Consider the following 17,633-nt stretch of genomic DNA (forward strand, 5'->3'; position numbering starts at 1 on the left):
CTTTTCTTTTTAACACAAAACCTTGTTAACTCTTAGTTTTGTATTGTAATAGCGTGTTTATGTTGTCAATCCGCTCGATCAATCTTGCGTGACGGATTGGAGTGACGCACACATAACGCAACCTTTTATTACCACTCACGTCGCAACAAGACGTCTGTTAGTCTGTAACTACCGTTTGCATTTCAATCATTATGGCAAGAGCTGGAGGATTACCATTGTTTGTGGTAGTGAATTTAATCCTGTTCGCAGGTGAGAAGCACATAATAGATCTAATGTAACCAAATTATTCGTGTTTTTAGCAGACCGGCAAATTAGAGATAATTCGTCGCTCGCACAGGTTGGTACGAATTTGAGAGTAATTCTGCTGATTGCATCATCTAGAATTATGTTGAATTGATAGAATATTTACATTGTCATTGAATCGCTATCTGTTGAAGAGAAAAGGTGGTTTTGATACTGTACCGAAGCGATGCGTGATTTTACAAAGGTTATGAAACGGCACAATGATTTCGTTGAAGGCGTACTGTATTTTTATGTCAACTGCTACGTCGAAATTGATCACTTTAAATCGAGCTACTTTCACTTTAATATACTTTTTTCCACCGCATTTGGTTTTATTGCATCGCATTTGGTTTAATGCATTTTAACTAATATCAGAGAAGTCGATGAACCAAGTCGCGTGCTGTACCTTGAATTTACGAGCGGCCATCTGTCGAGCAGTATCATCGAAGTGTTGAAACAAACGGCATTATTAATTCACGATGGGAAGTTGTGCCGTCACGCTGTGAACTTTTCTCAATAAAGCTAAAGTGTTGATTTTCCATCGGAATCTCTGATGCTTTTCGAAGCTTGTAAATTTCCTCAAACTTTTTCAACAGCACCTCGAGGAGTGAAGAACGTTCCACTACTTACAATGTATCATTGTTGACTGAAATGAATCTTAACGCCGAAGCCGAAACGCGGCCTGTAGTGTTTCCCTATATTTAAAATTCGCTTTCTTTCCGTAGCTTCTTGTGGTTGGCGTTGATGCAATTAGTGTAACTCCTAAGGGGTCGGCAAAATTTGTTGTCAAGAAAACACTCAATCTCAAAAATCTTTTAAACCACACTCAATCATGCGACAACGACTTTTTTTCCTGACAAATTTGATGAATGTTCATTTAATCGTAATCAAGTTGAATTAACTCGCGCTTGCGTATAAAAGCCCTGTTTCCTTAACATTACATCTGTCTCATCAACGATTTCACTCGGGAAATTTCGGTAGCAACAATGGCCCTTTCAATCGACAATAGGGAATCAAAAGAATCTGAATCCCCAAGTGCCTAAGGAACACCATAAGAGGAAGTTATGAATTCATGTTTTCTTTAAAAAAAGGAAACCGAACCTTTTTGAAGCCTTAGCTGTATCAAAAGTCGATCAAGTGAAGATAAAATGACTAACATTTGTTTAAAACTCTGAACTAGAAATAGGTGCTATTGTATTTCTTTTGTTCTCCCGACTTTGTTAAAACTTGGTAGTCAAGTGGAACACAAACGTTGTTCACATACCAAATATTTCGGTTGCTTTTCTAAAGACGGAGAGACGAGGAAAGCCTTCGATTATTTGTTCGAAGAGTGTGAAAGTTATTAACGAGGAGCTAATAGCTTACCGGTTTGATGTAGCAATAATTATGTGACAACCCTTTTTCTTGTAGCCAGAAATATGTACATGTGAAGGGAATCTTCAGTGTTGTCATGGTCCGTTTGAGGAACGAAAAGAGTCATTATTTAATTCGTTCTGTTTGTTTTTTCTTTCATTTCTGAAAGCAGCAAAGGACTTCACTACAAACGCACCTGTAAAACAACGACAGTAACTCAAAATGTCAACGATTCGCTCATACGTTTCTTAATAAGTTCGCAAGTAAATGAACCGTATGACTGACAAATTTGCTTTGGTTGCCTTTGGAAATGGACAGTCAGTCTAAATATTCGTTCAGCTGAGACAAAGTGAACGTTTCCTTGAAGGTGTTGTTCGAAGAGATGGTTCCTCGCAAAACATAAGGCTGTCATATAGTAAAACAATTTCCTTTTTTTACAGAGCAAATTACGCTTTGTCTTCGATTGTAACACGTAGATGCAAATGCGTAAAAAAAAAAAAACATTGATGAAGCCGAACAACTCCATCGTTTGCAGTCAACCGAATTCGTTCGATCAAATTTTCACTTTGTATCTAACCGTGAAGTAGTTGAGTCCTTTGTGCGCCTTAGTGTGATGCGAATATTGTACAGAGGACAAACAAAGATGAGGGGGAGAAGGGTGCGTTTATGCAAGCGCGAAGTGGAATCGTTTGAATGCTCTCGAATAAGTTTTTCGTTTTCTTCTTTCGAACTTGTAGACTGTGAAATCTGTGACTGTCAATTACGCACTTAGTGTCCTTCCTATGGAGAGGGATTCTGGACTAAAACGCAATGAGACCATAGCCTTAATTCCATTTTACTGTTTGCTTCATGCCAGTGGATCCTACCATTAGACTTTTAGATCATTTCTCCAGGCCATTAAATCATACCTTCATGTCATTAGATCGTACCTCCGTGCCATTCGAACGTAACTGCATACACCCTATGCATAACGAGAAGAGACTGGGAGCGATAAACGTGAAAACGAGGCTAGTTGGGCCTTGTTAGTTCGTGTTAAAAATATGGCCGCTCATGACTCTGTAAGTAGCCGTCTTTCTCAGATTCTTACAGAGGAAGATATCCCAGGAGCATCGCTTCAAGGAAGAGATCCTACTGCTCTAAAATCAGATGAACTTCGTATTTGGTTAAAATGTCGTGGCGATCCAGCAAAGGGGTTAAAAACAAAGGAACAATTGGCGAAAAGGCAAGTACAGTATTTGTCAGTCGTGCGTGATACTTCTTAGAATTAAACAGATTTTAATATCGTACAAGAAGATCAAAGGATTTTAGGAATTACTTTTCGAAATGAAATGTTGATGAAATGATTAATAGTTTTTCAACTTTTCATTTTAAAGAGTTGTTGAATATGTTGCGTCTGGTCGTGATAAAGATGTTGTGGATCCCGATAAAAATCTGTTATACACGCGTCGGAAGGAGAGACAAGAATAACTCGCTCAAAGTGATGCGATGCCTGAGGAAAGAACTGTTGAATTTCCATCAGCTGGATGGTCTACAAATTTGCAACGCATGCCATTATTCACAAGGGCAGAGATGGATTTACATATTTCTAAATCTGGAAAAAACTTGGACAAAAATAAACAGAACCATGCGGTTCCAACAAGCATGAAAAAGGCAAAAACATTTCTTGTTGATGAATATCTGAAGGACTTAACTTGCGCAAGTGACGACCAGTATTTCTTTTTTAAATGCTTGTGTTACCATAGTTTCAAAAAAAATGAGCCACCCCATAAATTACAAGTTGCACTTTGTTTAGTAACTGGAGCTGTTAAATATGCCTCCTGTACATGTGTAGCAGGCACTGTTGGTTTTTGCAATCATGTGCTGGCTGTTATGATGAAACTCTGTAAGTTCAGCTTGTATTGTTGTCAAGATATCAAGGACTTGGAAAATGACTCTGATATGACACAAGCTAAGGCATGCACTTCAAGTTTACAACTATGGCACAGGCCTGTAAGAGGGGATAAAATCAAGCTCCAACCTGTCATGGAACTTGAGGTAAAAAAGGTGAATTTAGACGCAGAATATAACCCTGATAGTGGAGTAAGGTGCTTGTTGTATGAAGCTAGGAAAAATTTGGGTACACAGGCATCTGATGAGGCTTTGTTAAAAGACAAACTTCAAAAGATCAACCCTAAGTTTTCCCTGTCTCAAATTATGTCTACTGGTTGTACCAACTTACAGGAAACAAAATTTGGAAAATGTCCAAGTGGCTCCTATGCAAGTTACCAGTTACAGTTCACAGAGTCTAATTTTCAAGTTTTCTGTAATATTGACTCAATGCCAAGAGTAGACTGTCATAATGAACAAAATGCTATTTCTGTATATCCTCCATTTCCTTTGCAACAATCTGAGCCATATGAAAAGCCAGATGATTTAATAAGCAGCCAGGAAGCACTCCTGGAACATTTGATTGTTGATGAGGTAAAGCTTAATACCATCGAGAAGAAAACAATTGAACAAGTAGCATCAGAAGAATGGCAGGCAGAAAGAAAATTTCGGTATACAGCATCTAATTTCTATACAATTTTAAAAAGGCAAAGGAATCATGACACTCTAGTAAACAATCTGCTTCATCCCAAACCATTTACTGCCAAACAAACTGCACATGGGAAAACCTACGAGCCTGTAGCCTTAAAGGAGTATAAAAAATATATGTTTTCAACAAGGAATCCAGTTTCAGTGTTCAAAAGTGGTCTTGTTGTCAGTATGGCCTCTCCCTTTTTAGCAGCATCACCAGATGGCAAGGTCATTGACCGAGGCTGTAGCAAGCCTTTTGGGTTGGTAGAGGTTAAATGTCCTTACACAAAATTTCATGTTAGTCCCTTAGAAACATGTGCAGATGAAAGTTTCTTTGCAGAAAATGTAAATGGAAAGCCAAGGCTGAAAAGGGGGCATCAGTACTACTTCCAGATACAGGGTCAACTAGGTATTACAAGAGCAAGTTGGTGTGACTTTGTTATCTATACTAACAAAGGCATAAGTATAGAGAGGATCATAATTGATCCTCAATTCTGGGAAGTATTGAATGAAGGCCTAAGGAACAGCTATTTTGAATATTTCATAGCACCAGCCTCTGTAGAGTTCAGTAAGCACTAGAAGGGTTAACTACCACAATCTAATCTTGACATGAGTAAAGAGAATTGTGTCTCATACCTAACTGGATATGTTTAAACCAACATGGTCTGCATAATAAGATAGCTTTGAGGATAAAGCTTTTGTAAGTTTAGTACCTCTTTATTATTTGATTTTAAGATCTTTGGAACTACATGTAAAACTTACATCTTAAAGTGTTTGGGACTGAAAGCAAGCGAATCACATCCTTAGTTTTAGTTGGTTTAGAAAATAGTTAACCTGAGAGATATCATGAAGTTTACATTTATTAAATTGACTGAAATTCTGTAGTGTACCTCAGAGCTCTGTCTAACTCAGTGTTAAGTGGAAATGAGAGGGTCCTGAATGTTACATAAAAAGGCACAGACACTCCACATTTGGTTTACTACCCCAAACAAACTGAGGGGTACAACACTATCCCATAAGTGAAAATTCTTGATTTTGTTGATAGCCCGTTCAACATGTATTCTAACAGAAGCAATTTCTTGAGTCTTGATAACATCTTGTGCTGTCATTTGGCTATTGGAACCTAAAAAGGGGGGAATGTTTAGGGTTACACCCAGTGGGAGTAGGTCTTCAATTGTAAAACCTTTATCGGCCATCACGGTGTCACCATTGTCAAACTTCAACTTCAGGAAACCACTTCGTTCAACAATTTCACGATCGGAAATGCTTCCACTATACAGCTGACTGATAAAAGTTATAGCTCCACTGGGAGCAATTCCAACTAAGCCTTTTAGAGTTACATGGTTCTTATAGGAGCTGAACAGTTTGGAATTCAACAGAAGGCTGGAAGGCATTTGGCATCTTATTTCCGTACAATCGATTATTACACGGGTGGAAGAGTACTTCTCTTTAAAGCTGTCATGCGTTGTAGCTCTTATGACCTCCCTATTAGGCCATATAGATACTTGACCAAATTTTAAATATATATAATTAATCCAAGAAAGGAAAGTTCTGCTTACTGTCAATTGTGAAATACCAAACAAGTGAGCCAGATGTTTTTCTGAAAATCCTCTTCTCAGTCTGCACAGAACAAGGAAGAACTCCTCTCTGGGTTCTAAGCTTCTTCGTCTACCTATGCTAGTACATCCCTCTGGTTCATCGTTTCCACCATCGTAAAACTCCTTTTGGACAGTTCTTTCTTTTGATGAACAGTACCTGATGTTTTCTCCTTTCGATCCAGTATTTAAAAATTCAAACACAGCATTAAATGTTGCTAAGTTAGGAAATCCAGTATAAAAGGCAATGTCCTCGTCGGTAGTAAAATTGCGTGGTTGAAAAAGGCGGGAATCTTTAAGATTCAACTGGCGTTTTAATACCTCTATTTCAGCCTTTAACTTCGCATTTTCGAGTTCAAAACCTCGAATACTTACAAGTTCTTTAACTTCACCTGTTTGATCTCCACACGAATTTAAGCTGCTTTCCACATCAGGATAACTAATAGCTGCCGATGAAGTACAGGTTTCAAAAATTGCTTTAGCTGCATTTGCAGTTGTTTGACTTTGACTTTGAGATTGTTGCAACTCCTTGTTTGAACACCCTGTTATAGAAGAAATATTGCGACATTTTGGAGGTGCTCTCTTTTTCGGAGAACCTGCTTTGGACCACGAATATCGAGATGGAATTACCCCTGCCTTCACATAAACACGCTGACCTCCAACAGCTTTAACCAAGTCCTCGGGCTTAAAATGACGAGAACAGACCTTCGTGTTTTCGCTGACTCTAAACTCTTTTCCTTCGTCTCGACGAATGGCATGGAGCCAACGCTTTTTTAGGATAGTGTCGTCCGGAAATTTAAAGTAAGAAATTTTCTCCCCACTTTCGGTTCTGTACTTCTTTTTGGTACAGTTTGGCACGCAACAGTTTTGCGGCATTTTCAAAACCTGGCGCCCTTCACATCAGGCGGCCATTTTTATTTACTTGGCCCAACTAGCCTCGTTTTCAAGTTAAACGCATTTCGTTCTGCATAGGGTGTATACCTTTGGATCGTTACTCCAGGTCATTGGATCGTATCTCTATACCCTTCGACCGTACCTGCATTCCTTTTGGTTTCATATTAAACTCACTCAAGTGGATTAAGGCCTGGTTCCCATGTCCATATTCACGGTTTTGACAAAGTTTAACTATAACTTCTTTAAAACGTGGCCAATTTCCATAAAACTTTGCCAAACGTTAGGCCTTCACCTAGTGGATGGAAGTTTATCGTCCGAAAAACGTTATGAAATTTGATACTTGCAAAAACCACTAATTTCGGCGCCAAAAAGCTATGTGCCTTCCACAACAAATTCCCACCACTTGCTCTCACAACAATCACAGAAAAACCTCCGATTCATATCAGTGTAGTGATAAACGCTATTAAACCACTCGGAATGAGCACAATATTTCTATAATATTTAACAGGTAATTGTTCGCGTTTGCTTGAGTCAACTTAAGTACCGATTTCGTGATCTTAACACAAATTTATACGAAACATAAGAAATGTAACTGTAGGTTCTGATTAGAAATAAAGAAAGTGATAGTGGTGGAGTCCAAAATGAATAATACTACAACTAAATAATCTTAACTAGTGGTGGGAAGTTAAGAAACTCGCAGAAAGCGTTTCAAGTGTTCCAGCCGCCATATTTTCACGCGAGGATTCCCCTGGCATAGTTGCCATGGTTTAAATCAACCAATTACTTTTGAGAAATGCGTTTACAAGGCCAGGGTACGAAGCCAAAACATGGCGAACTAAGTTTTAAGGTCGAAAGAAAAGCTTATTTCAAATCCCATAAGATTTGCTATCTTGGGCTTTCGGAAGACAAAAACTCGGAGGAAATGGAGCAAGAATCCTTGCTTAACCTACGTGTTTTTTTCCCTTTAATTTGAAATGGTCTGAAATGGTGAATTACGAGTAGGGCTACAACGACCTGTGGTAAAGGAGAGAAGTCAATAAAAAATAAGGGCTTTTCGTTCTCTTCTCTTAAACCTGCGGGTAAAAAACGCGGTTTTTGTTAAAATAAATTAGTAACTTTATCTCTAATGGTTTTGAATTCGGTAATACTTTATTGGTTTAGGCGCAATTTTCGAAAGTAAAGAGCGCGCGCTCATCCCGTAGCAAGATAAATTGTTCGATACAAGTAAGAAAGGAAGAAGACTTGGCAAGCAAACGATGTCTCTCATATTTAATTGTGGATTTTCAAGAGTTGCCGTTAAAGAAAGTTTCCATAAACCGGGAAGGACGACGAAGGAGGCTGATCCCGTTCAGCGATGGAGAAACTACCAAGAAACGCTAGGTGAATCAGCACAGTCAATTTTCGCCGTTGACAAGTCCACATATCTGAGAAAGGCAAGAATTATTTATGATTCATTTCGAAAAATGAACTCTCGGAGCCGAACTGAATACCTCAAGTACTTTTCGCTTGCAAACTGGAACGGTTTACCCGATTCTCAGAAGTCAGAACACACTATGTCGCACTGTCATGCCTGCCAAGTACATCACTTCGCCATCCAGTCCCTCTTTCCGAACACTGTCAGGTTCACGCCGCAAAAGCTAGTTCAAGAAGCCCTTGTAGAAAATAGGAACGTAGCAAACAAAAAAGTAAAGCCCACCCAAAAAGCAATAAAAACGGCCGCAAAACACATTTACTTAAAAATAAATGGGCACTTTCAGAAAACGTTTAACGTTAGCTTTGCTGAAGCTCAAACTAAAGTATCCGAGCTCGAGTTACAGCAAAAGAAAAGCAAAATACAAAAGAAACGCGAACGTCGACAGCGAGCACGTCAAGAGAAGCAGAAAGTGCAAGAGGAATGGTCCAAACGTGACGCAGATACAATGCTGAGCACGAGGCAGTCTTACAGTCAGCGGGAAAAACAAAGGACCACTCTGTACTTTGAGACAATGGAGGAAGCAGCTGTAAGGGTTGGAAAACGGAAGAGACAGGAAGATCTTGGAGTTAGCAAGAAAAAACGCCATTCTCCACCGCCACATCAGGTCGACTTCGACAAAGAAAACCTCCTGAAAGAAGTAACAAATATGAAAGAAGGAGACAAGGTGAGGTTACTTGCATTTAACACAAACAGTGAAGTTCCTTACATCTACCATAAATACAATAATACAATGTAGATACACATACAAGTACATGGAAATTGTAGGGGGCCCTGGAAAAAATATGGAAGTCTAGTAACAATGCACTGATTCTTTAAAATAAAACAGCCTTAAGATTGCTTATTAGCATACCATAAATTTTTTCCTAGATCAATTATTCGCATCTTGCAAGAAGATATGGTCTGGCAGATCTAAGGCTAGGAAATATGGTGGTAAAAGAGTACCTTGAAAACCAAGGAGTAGACCTAAAGCGTTTCCAGCAGCTGCGAAGAGGTGATCAGTCCCTTCCAAGGCGGAGACTGAACAGGATGGTTGGAGGAGACATCACTGTTCCTGTGCCCAGAACAAACAAAGAAATTAAACACACACTGAAGGTAAATCTTGTCTGACTGAAGTTTAACTAAAAATGTGTTTAAAATCCTTGAGAAAATTATTCAATGCAGCCAGAGAGTCTTTTTTTGTGACTATCAATGATGGTGACCTCTTAGTATTGTAATAATTAATAAATTTTTGTTGGTACTAATGCAGCTATTAAGTACAAAAATATTATGTACTTCTGTCAGTAGTTCACGTGCAGACAATTAAAACAAGTACAATGCTTTCCACAAGTTTACATGTAGTGTATGTGGCCATAAATGTACTCTCCCACCCTCTACATCAAACAAAAAAAGATGTAAACTACCACCAGATTGTTATGCGCTTATTAAGTTATTATGAAGGAAGCAAATTGTAATTAAAATGCTTTTCAAAAAAAATTTAAATACAGGACAGGCACATAGAGTCATTTCACTGTATTTCTCACTAGGACAAACTGGATGCAGGAGAATATACCATTGGTGAGCTGGTTGTTCCTAGGATGTATAAAAAGCTTGTTCTGAAGAGTGATGGCACCCTTCAACAAGTGGAATTTACAGTTTCTGCCAGAAAGATCCCTCTCTCTGAAATCAGAAAGAGAGAGCTTCAGAGATGCGAACAACTTGGCATTGTGCGTGCCTATTCTGATGCTCACTATGAAGACATGTCAGATGAGAAAGTTATAGAATGTCTGATGGAGATTGGTGAATGTGACAAGCATGTCCGGGAGGATTTAACAGCAAGCCAAAGAAAAGAACTGCTCATCAAGTTCCAGAGAACCAGGCATCTCATGATCTGGGGAGACAATTCAACCATTCTGAACCATGGTCACATATTGTACCTTATTCAGTGCCTTTATGATCCTGCCTTCTTCTACACCCCTGAAGAGATGAAGGCCAGAGGGTATGGAGATGTTGATGTAGCAGCAACTGTTGAAAGGCCTCATCTCTATATTCTTGGGAGATGTGGATCAAAAGAGGTTGAGCAGCTTGCATATGTTGAGACCAGACAAGAATGCCTTGATTACCTTCCTTACCAAGTAGAAACCAGTGATGGAGTTAAAGTGAATGATGTAATGCGGTTCTTCCATGGAGATGGCCCAGAGCAGCAGTTTGAGAGTGGAGAGCAGAGGGGAGGAAATGCTGGTTGTAGTGGATGTAGTGGAGATTCACGAAGGTATCGTGACCTTACATACAGTTTTCGACGCCCTCAATTGTCTCTAGCAGATCGGCAAAACATAGTGCTGGCAGGGCCCGCAGGAAAAGCAAAAAGAAATGGTGGAATCAGACCATTCAAAGATATGTCAGTTGCTGAACTGCGGAGGGAATGTAGAGCACGTGGATTGTGTGATGAAGGCTACAAGAAGGATCTGCAGATCATCCTAAAAGAGCATCTTGGTGGTATACAGAGAGTACCAGCAATGTTTACCATGGATCAAGGAAGAAGCATAAAGGATCTTCATTTAGGTATGTAATTAACTCAAATATTTACAGTACTAGCATAACACAAAGTTATTATAAAGTTATCTTTTACCATAAAGGAGAATTACTCTCCTTACTGTATGTTAAATTCATGGACTAGTGGCTCTATGGCTGGTTAATACAAATTAAACAATTTGTACTTTTATGTGCATTTGATCATTAAGGAGAAATCTAATTTTTTGCAAAGCATCATGTGCATGTTGTATCATTTTCTACTCATAGGGACAATAAAAACTTTTATCATTAAATTGAACTTACTGACAAGTATCAAACAATATTGATTGTAAAAGCAAAATTAATTGGTCTGATTCTCCTAACATGGACCAGGACATACTGTACATGTAAAAGCAACACCTCACAATAGCAGTTTAAAAACACTCATATTTCACCCAAGCATATAACCAAATTTATATGTATTTATAAAATCCAGTTAAATTAATTTTCTTTGGTTTTACTTATTTCCTTTCACTATACAGGGATGTATGAGGTCCTTCCCACTGAACCATTACATGATGTGAAGGAAAACATCTCAAACATCATCACTGAAATTTCTGCCCACCTTTCAGATGATGTGAAAAAGTTGTGTGAGGAGACACTGAGCTTAGTTTCTGGAACAAAAGACCAACTGCGTGGTTCAGATTATCGTGAGATCTGTATCGTGCTTGCAAAACAGTTGAGAGGTGAACATTGTTCTACTTTTGAAGTTATATAGACTGAGGTCCTAATTAACTTTATACTTAAAATATTCAATTTGTCCTGACAATAATACTTTTGTTATTATCCCACCTCCCAACACACACCCCTGGTAGGTCAGACCAGTTTGGACTAAAATTGGCAGAAGAATCAGGAAAATGTTATTATAAGTCTCTAAAAATTTCGCATTTTTCACATTACATTGACATCTTATAGATAGTTACTTTTCAAAAGTAACCAGCTGTTGTGCTGTGTGCTTAATTACTGCTGTTCTGCTAAGTTATTTTTATCATCAAGTTGAACAGTTAACAACTGTTAATACATGTTGTACTCCCCACTTACAGAAAGTTGTTCTTTAGTTCTATCAAAATTATTTTTAATCAAGTGTTTTTATAGCTATATTTTATTATTTTCCCCTTCATAGGTTTTGTCGATGAGAAGGTACAGCTCTTGTTGGACACCATGACAGAAATCATGCAAATTCTGTATGCTAAGGTACAAGAGAGATGCCAAAAAAATGTATTAAGGCTTCACAATCAAACCTTTCTTCATGCTATTGCATGTGAGGAGGTTATTGGAAAGCCTATAATACTTACGGAGAAAAAATTCTATGGCCGTTACCTGCACTCACTGGTGTGCCATGCACCCATCCAACATCGCATCATCTGCTCCAGGTCAACCAACACTGAACAACAAGAGCGCCATTTCAACACTTTTGCCAGTATATCCCTGGCAACATCAAGCAGACGACCTGGAGAGATCATCACCCCTGGCCTGATCAGGATGCAAGCAGAAATGAAACAAGGTGAAATCAACCGACGAAGTGCCATTCAAGAGCAGGAGTCACGACTGGGGAAACTATCCAAGTGCTTGCCAAAACCAGAAAATAGTATCATCCCCCACAGAATCATCCTTAAATACCAGAGCGCCTATCAAGCACACCTGGAGCGCATTTCTGACTTCCTATTGTGTGGAGAAGGAGTTTGGTGGAGGCATGTTGCTAAAGGTGTTGAATTCTTTGATGTCACTTCCCCCTGTGAAACTCGAAGAGAAGTGCACACCCTTCCACCTTTACACCACTTTCGCTCCCACACACTGAAGTCAGAGAGTAAATACCTTCAAGAAAACTGGAAGAAGTGTGTATCATCAGCTCATATTCAAATACCTCACCATGCTATCAGAGTATTTGATGAAAGGGGTGAGCTTGACCACATCATTCACACTGGCTTCCTGCAGGATGATGAAGATGAAGACGAAAGTGAAACAGAGAGTGACAGAAATGAAGAATTGAATGGAGTTGGAAGTGAAGATTATGCAGAAGAGAGCAGGCTAATGGATCATGACAGTGAAGATGATGAAGATGAAACTGACAAAAGAGAAGAAAGAGTGATTGCTCTTGTTCAAGTGGGAGAGGACCTTTTGGGCCAGGGTGACCAGAGAAATGGGTTGGAACTAGAGAAAGATCAAGAAGAGACAGGGGTGATTACAGTGCAACCTGAAGAGTTACCAATTACTGGTGAAACCCATGAGACCAGCCACACTTTCAATGAACCCAATTTATCTACATCCTCCTTATACTCGACTATAGCCAAAAATGTGGCTAAAGTTATTGGTGAGACAGAGGATGTAAAGAAACTTGACAGTGCTAGAAACAATCTTCGAAAAAACTTAAACAGTAAGACTCTGCAGGAAAAATATGAATCTCAACTAGCTTATGTGCAGTCGCAAGTCCTTGCAAAGCACTCAGAAGTAACAAAAAAATTTAAAGAATGGGAAAAATTATTCACAACCGGAAATGATTGTTTAGAGCCAACTCTGGATGATATTGAGAAAGATGAGAAAGGATGCAACCTGTACAAGACCCTACGATTGTGTAGACAATTGTTAAAGCACTGGAAGATCACTATACACTTATAACCGTATTTATGTCTCCCTTACCTTACATAAGCACATGTGAGTGTCATCAAACCCAACACAAAATCCCGCAGTCAGAAAAATTATCTGACGGAATAGTTATCAGCATGCTGTCAACAATGAGTAATAAAAATACCCTAGGATTACTTTTTCAGTAAAAATTACGTGTACAATTATGTATGGCTGGTTTAGGTACAGCATAATCATTAATAAGGAGTGGAAGAGGGGAGTTTAACAATAAGAGATAAGCAGAAAAAGAAATTGAAAACAAGTCCAAGCCACAAGAGGGTTTCTATCCCAATCAAACAAAATATAAATAAGACGCGAGCACTTACCTCTCGATGAAAGTTGTCCTCCTGAATTGATTCTGCTTTCTTTCCGTTTCTTTTCTCTTTTTTTTTATTGTTTGTTTTGTTTTCTGTCATCTCTGAACTCTAACTTCGGAAACATTGTTGCAAAGCGAAAATTAGTTTGCTTACCTTTCTGTCACTATGGTAACCCCTGAAGAGTTTCCTTAGAGGATGCGTAATTAGCGGCTACCGCTGACGATAAAGCGAGATTTAACTCGTGACATGACGTGACAAGCTCAAATCAATGCTTTCCCGCCTTCCCGCCAATTTTTAAGTGCATTTTCTGTGCAAACAAATCAAGAACGAATATGGAGGATGTTGCGAATACTAGCAAATTAATTCCCTTTCGATGGCGTCAAAATACCATTGCTGAGCGGCGACGAATGAGAAACGACAGAAAGAAGCGTAAGCGGCTTCAGAGAAAAAAAGTTAAAGAGGATGAAGCAAGGAAGGCAGTTTCCGAACGCATACGTAAGGAAACCATGCAGAAAGATCGATTCCTATACCTTGCAAGGAAATATTACTTGAAGTGGCAACAAATAAACAAGGCCCATAAAAAACTTCAAGAAAAAGCTGGTACCCTATCACCGGTTTCTAGATTTGTAACCAACCCTAGGGTGAGTGGTGCTTCTGAAAACGTACATACACTCAAAAAGTCAGACTGATGTTGTATGTTGGGTTCTAGGAGGGGAGGGGGGTGTGCATTTTGAAATGAGTATGGTGCTTCAAGGAGAAAAGTCAGTGTTGAGTATAAGCTATAGTCTGTCGGATTAAGCGAAAATACAATCACCATTTTGATCAAATTATCTGATAACAACAACCACATAATGCACATTTCTCTCCAGCTCAATGTTGGCAAACTGAAAAAATGTAGTCATAGCATCCCTGAAGTGTTTTATTTCAACAATGAACAGGGGTACAGAGGGGAAGAAGTGAAAAAAATAAACAATTGTATTCACACCACATCTGTAACCCCTATGCCCATCTAAAACAATAGAAATGCTTCCCTATACCATTTTATTTCTCATAATGTGTCAAGCAGGTTCTTATTATAGCTAGTAATTTGCAGATGAACTGTCTGCCCAGATAAAAAACACGATAACCAAACTTTGCCAAAGGATCAAAGGATGTCATGTATCACCATTTCACCATAAGAATAAATGTATCTTTCAAAATAACAAAATGGCTGCAGAATTTGAATAGTACCTAATTTTTGAGACTTGAAAAATTCAAAAGGCACCCAAATGTCTAAAGTGGTGTAGGTAGGGTAAAAATTTACATTTCTTTTTTTAAAATGTCACTTAAAAACTTAAATTAACTGCAATTCATATTTGCAGCTTTTTTCCCCACAAGGTATTATATCTGGCAGACATATACCAGAAATTTCTCCATACCAGTTAAGGGCTCCACAAGATAATGGCAATAAAGACATCACAGTTCACCTTGGTCATGGTGTATTTGGTAGTTGTCAAAAAAAGTATTACAAGGGAATTCCAGTAGCTGTGAAGGAGTACAATAACCTATCTTCTACTAAGGATATTCAACGTGAAGCAGATGTAATGGCAAGATGTTCCCATCCATCTCTTCCTCACATCTTTGGAGTCAATGTAACACAAAAACCTTACTTTCTGGTTTCCTATTTCTATGGTATTAACAACCAGACTTGTACTTTGTACAGTGCATTATACCATCCCACCATACCCTTCACAAAATATTGTGCTGGAAAGATTATGTTTGAACTGTGCCAAGCTCTACAGCACCTTCACATGAAACAACTTCTCCATCGAGATATCAAAAGTGATAATATTCTCCTGACAATTCTGCACACAGGATTTCATCCCATGCTCATTGATTTTGGCAAGTCCATTAAAGTATCTGAAGCTACTTCCAAAAGGAAGAGTCTCAGTGCACATGAACAGGATGGCTACCGTAAAAAGTACAGACACATTGCTCCTGAAATTATTCTTGGCCAGCCACCATCATTTGCTTCCGATTTATTTTCATTTGGTGTAGTCATGTCTGATATCAGTGCCAACATTCCTTGTGAAAATTGCTTTCTTGAAGGAAAAAGGAAATGCTTAGAAGAAGATCCCAAATTAAGATGTTCGATTGCGTACCTTCTCAATCAGCTTGAAAGAAATGTATCCCTTTGCAAAAAGTGAAAGCAGTTCCCAGGTGATAATTATGTATAGTATGGCCAAATTCAATGCTCCATTCATAAGCTATAAAATAGTAATTATGACAGCAGAGACCAGACAGTCGAAATGTTGCAAAGTGCACCTGACAGGCAGTTTCAGTTTGTTATTGTATTCACGCTACTGGGTTTTCAAAGTGCATTCATTTTTCGGAAACTCACTGCAAAGATGTAGTCATCTTTTGGTAGCCAGTGAAAACAATAACATCTACACAAGGCCTTTCACAATAATATGAGGAATGCCTACATGTACAATGTACAATGATCACTTTCCTACAACTACTCAAAGGGTTCACATTTAAAACAAAAACGTACATCATGAATTAAGAATTAAGATAAAAACTGACTAGCAGCTGTTGGACCTTTGTCCAATGGCACTCTTGTGTTGTGTTAGACCCATGAGCCACTCTTTTTGTAACACTTCAAGGGTTATGTGCATGAAGGAGCTCTTATCCATAGAAAAAATCCACTGCCAAAGGATCATCTTCTTGCTATCTAAATAATATCAGTCAAAATGTCCAACCAAATTTAAATTAGTTCAACACAGCAGTGGCACACTGAGATGAGCCTAAAGTAGGTTAATTTACAATCAAAGCCAATAATTTCAACTTTGACCATTCAAGAGAAATTAATAGTTGTTTATATTCTTGCTGAGCACAGTTATTGGTCGTTATTGTCAAAGTGGCCACAAATACTGCATACACATAGCTTACAGGTCCCGCAGCTGATAAGAGAGGAAAAACGTCCTGGGTGAAAATGTCGTGCACATTCTATTAGTGAATGAAACTATTAATTATAGTGAACAGCAATACACTTACGTTCAATGAATTGATTGTTGAGCTCTGAGGTGAACAACAAACGCAAAAACCAAATCGGCAGTGCAAACAGAAATTGAACATCCAGAACGTGGCTGCGTAGGGTATGCGTATCGCTCAAGACTTAAAGAGGCTTTAAAACGTTTACGTGAATGCGTCCCGCACATATATGCAGTTCGCCATGCCACTTACTTTGCGTGTGAAAGATCGAAACGGCCATCCAATGCTACATTATTGATCTTTGTAAGAACAATTTAGGTTTCCGGTCTCGTACACAGAAAGGCCAAAAACTAGCAGCTGTATAAAATACTAAAAATCTTTAACTTGTCTTGACGGAATGGCCCGTATTTAACATAAAAAATCTTGAGAATCCGACGTCCAAACACCTAACACGACAAACGTGGAGTGCTACACGCGACACGTAAGAGAAAGCAGTCATATGACACCACTTTTAACCCCAGTTGCCACGCTACGGGTTAAGAGGTTTCGGGTGTCAGAAGGTCTCAAAAGCGTTTTAGAACCAGGCCTTAATCTACTTGAGCATAGGGGGAGCCAATAGATCATTCTTCTATGCCAATGGATCATACAGAGTACCTCCCTGCCACTGGATTATACCTCCATACCATTACGCCATTAGATTGTTTCTCGATGCTATTCGACCGTATCAACATGCCATTATATAGTTTTGCAATGTCTTGCACTCGCACCACCGTGTGATTCGATCGTATATGTATGCCACTCGATCGTTCCTCGATGCCATTAATCGAGCATAAAATCTGATCGGACCATCGAGAAAACAATGCCATTAGATCGTTAGTTACTCTTGATGGTCCAGTCAGCGGTTAAGTGACAAAAAAATTAGCCTCGATGTCACGTAAATCCTGTGACACATTGAATGAAGGCTTACAATCTAATTGCATGTTAATCCAGAATCATCCCCCATACCTTCCTACCTGCTAA

General features: G+C 38.8%; 4 protein-coding genes and 1 long non-coding RNA gene across 8 annotated transcripts in view; 4 read left to right on the plus strand and 1 right to left on the minus strand.

Annotated features, from left to right (window-relative positions):
* The first annotated feature begins 47 nt into the window (after positions 1 to 47).
* The window catches only part of LOC111345087 (uncharacterized), a 28,138-nt gene continuing 10,552 nt past the window's right edge, over positions 48 to 17,633 (plus strand). For all 3 annotated transcript variants that reach the window (XM_022952347.2, XM_022952348.2, XM_022952349.2), the window contains exon 1: positions 48 to 249. In XM_022952347.2, the coding sequence (XP_022808082.1) occupies positions 192 to 249 (58 nt within the window). In that variant the 5' untranslated portion in view covers positions 48 to 191. The remainder of the gene's footprint in view (positions 250 to 17,633) is intronic.
* Positions 270 to 5,080, plus strand: LOC148741837 (uncharacterized). The gene is made up of 2 exons (XM_088746877.1): positions 270 to 2,857; positions 3,009 to 5,080. The coding sequence occupies exon 2, from the start codon at positions 3,121 to 3,123 to the stop codon at positions 4,768 to 4,770; it is 1,650 nt and encodes a 549-aa protein (XP_088603003.1). The 5' UTR covers positions 270 to 2,857; positions 3,009 to 3,120; the 3' UTR covers positions 4,771 to 5,080.
* LOC111341247 (uncharacterized) lies at positions 9,079 to 13,490 on the plus strand. 2 transcript variants are annotated; one of them, XM_088746868.1, is made up of 4 exons: positions 9,079 to 9,246; positions 9,678 to 10,692; positions 11,184 to 11,387; positions 11,825 to 13,490. In XM_088746868.1, exons 1-4 carry the CDS (start codon positions 9,079 to 9,081, stop codon positions 13,315 to 13,317), a joined length of 2,880 nt encoding a protein of 959 aa, XP_088602994.1. In that variant the 3' UTR covers positions 13,318 to 13,490. The 2 variants fall into 2 exon arrangements, with proteins under 2 accessions (XP_088602994.1, XP_088602995.1); XM_088746869.1 differs by having other exon boundaries at positions 11,274 to 11,387.
* Positions 13,739 to 16,512, plus strand: LOC148741838 (putative serine/threonine-protein kinase DDB_G0281745). The gene is made up of 2 exons (XM_088746884.1): positions 13,739 to 14,281; positions 15,002 to 16,512. The coding sequence occupies exons 1-2, from the start codon at positions 13,973 to 13,975 to the stop codon at positions 15,824 to 15,826; spliced, it is 1,134 nt and encodes a 377-aa protein (XP_088603010.1). The 5' UTR covers positions 13,739 to 13,972; the 3' UTR covers positions 15,827 to 16,512.
* LOC148741839 (uncharacterized) lies at positions 15,102 to 17,218 on the minus strand. The gene is made up of 2 exons (XR_015995989.1): positions 16,677 to 17,218; positions 15,102 to 16,353 (listed from the first exon to the last, which is right to left on the minus strand). It is a non-coding gene; the product is annotated as an uncharacterized LOC148741839 (long non-coding RNA).

Source organism: Stylophora pistillata, chromosome 1 (assembly GCF_964205215.1).
Source record: "Stylophora pistillata chromosome 1, jaStyPist1.2, whole genome shotgun sequence".
Taxonomy (NCBI): Eukaryota; Metazoa; Cnidaria; class Anthozoa; order Scleractinia; family Pocilloporidae; genus Stylophora; species Stylophora pistillata.

Coding starts and splice junctions, on each gene's coding strand:
- LOC111341247 (XM_088746868.1), top strand. CDS start 9,079: ATGGTGGTAAAAGAGTACCTTGAAAACCAAGGAGTAGACCTAAAGCGT. Junction 9,247..9,677: donor AAATTAAACACACACTGAAG/GTAAATCTTGTC, acceptor ATTTCTCACTAG/GACAAACTGGATGCAGGAGA. Junction 11,388..11,824: donor GCTTGCAAAACAGTTGAGAG/GTGAACATTGTT, acceptor TCCCCTTCATAG/GTTTTGTCGATGAGAAGGTA.
- LOC148741838 (XM_088746884.1), top strand. CDS start 13,973: ATGGAGGATGTTGCGAATACTAGCAAATTAATTCCCTTTCGATGGCGT. Junction 14,282..15,001: donor GATTTGTAACCAACCCTAGG/GTGAGTGGTGCT, acceptor TCATATTTGCAG/CTTTTTTCCCCACAAGGTAT.
- LOC148741837 (XM_088746877.1), top strand. CDS start 3,121: ATGCCTGAGGAAAGAACTGTTGAATTTCCATCAGCTGGATGGTCTACA.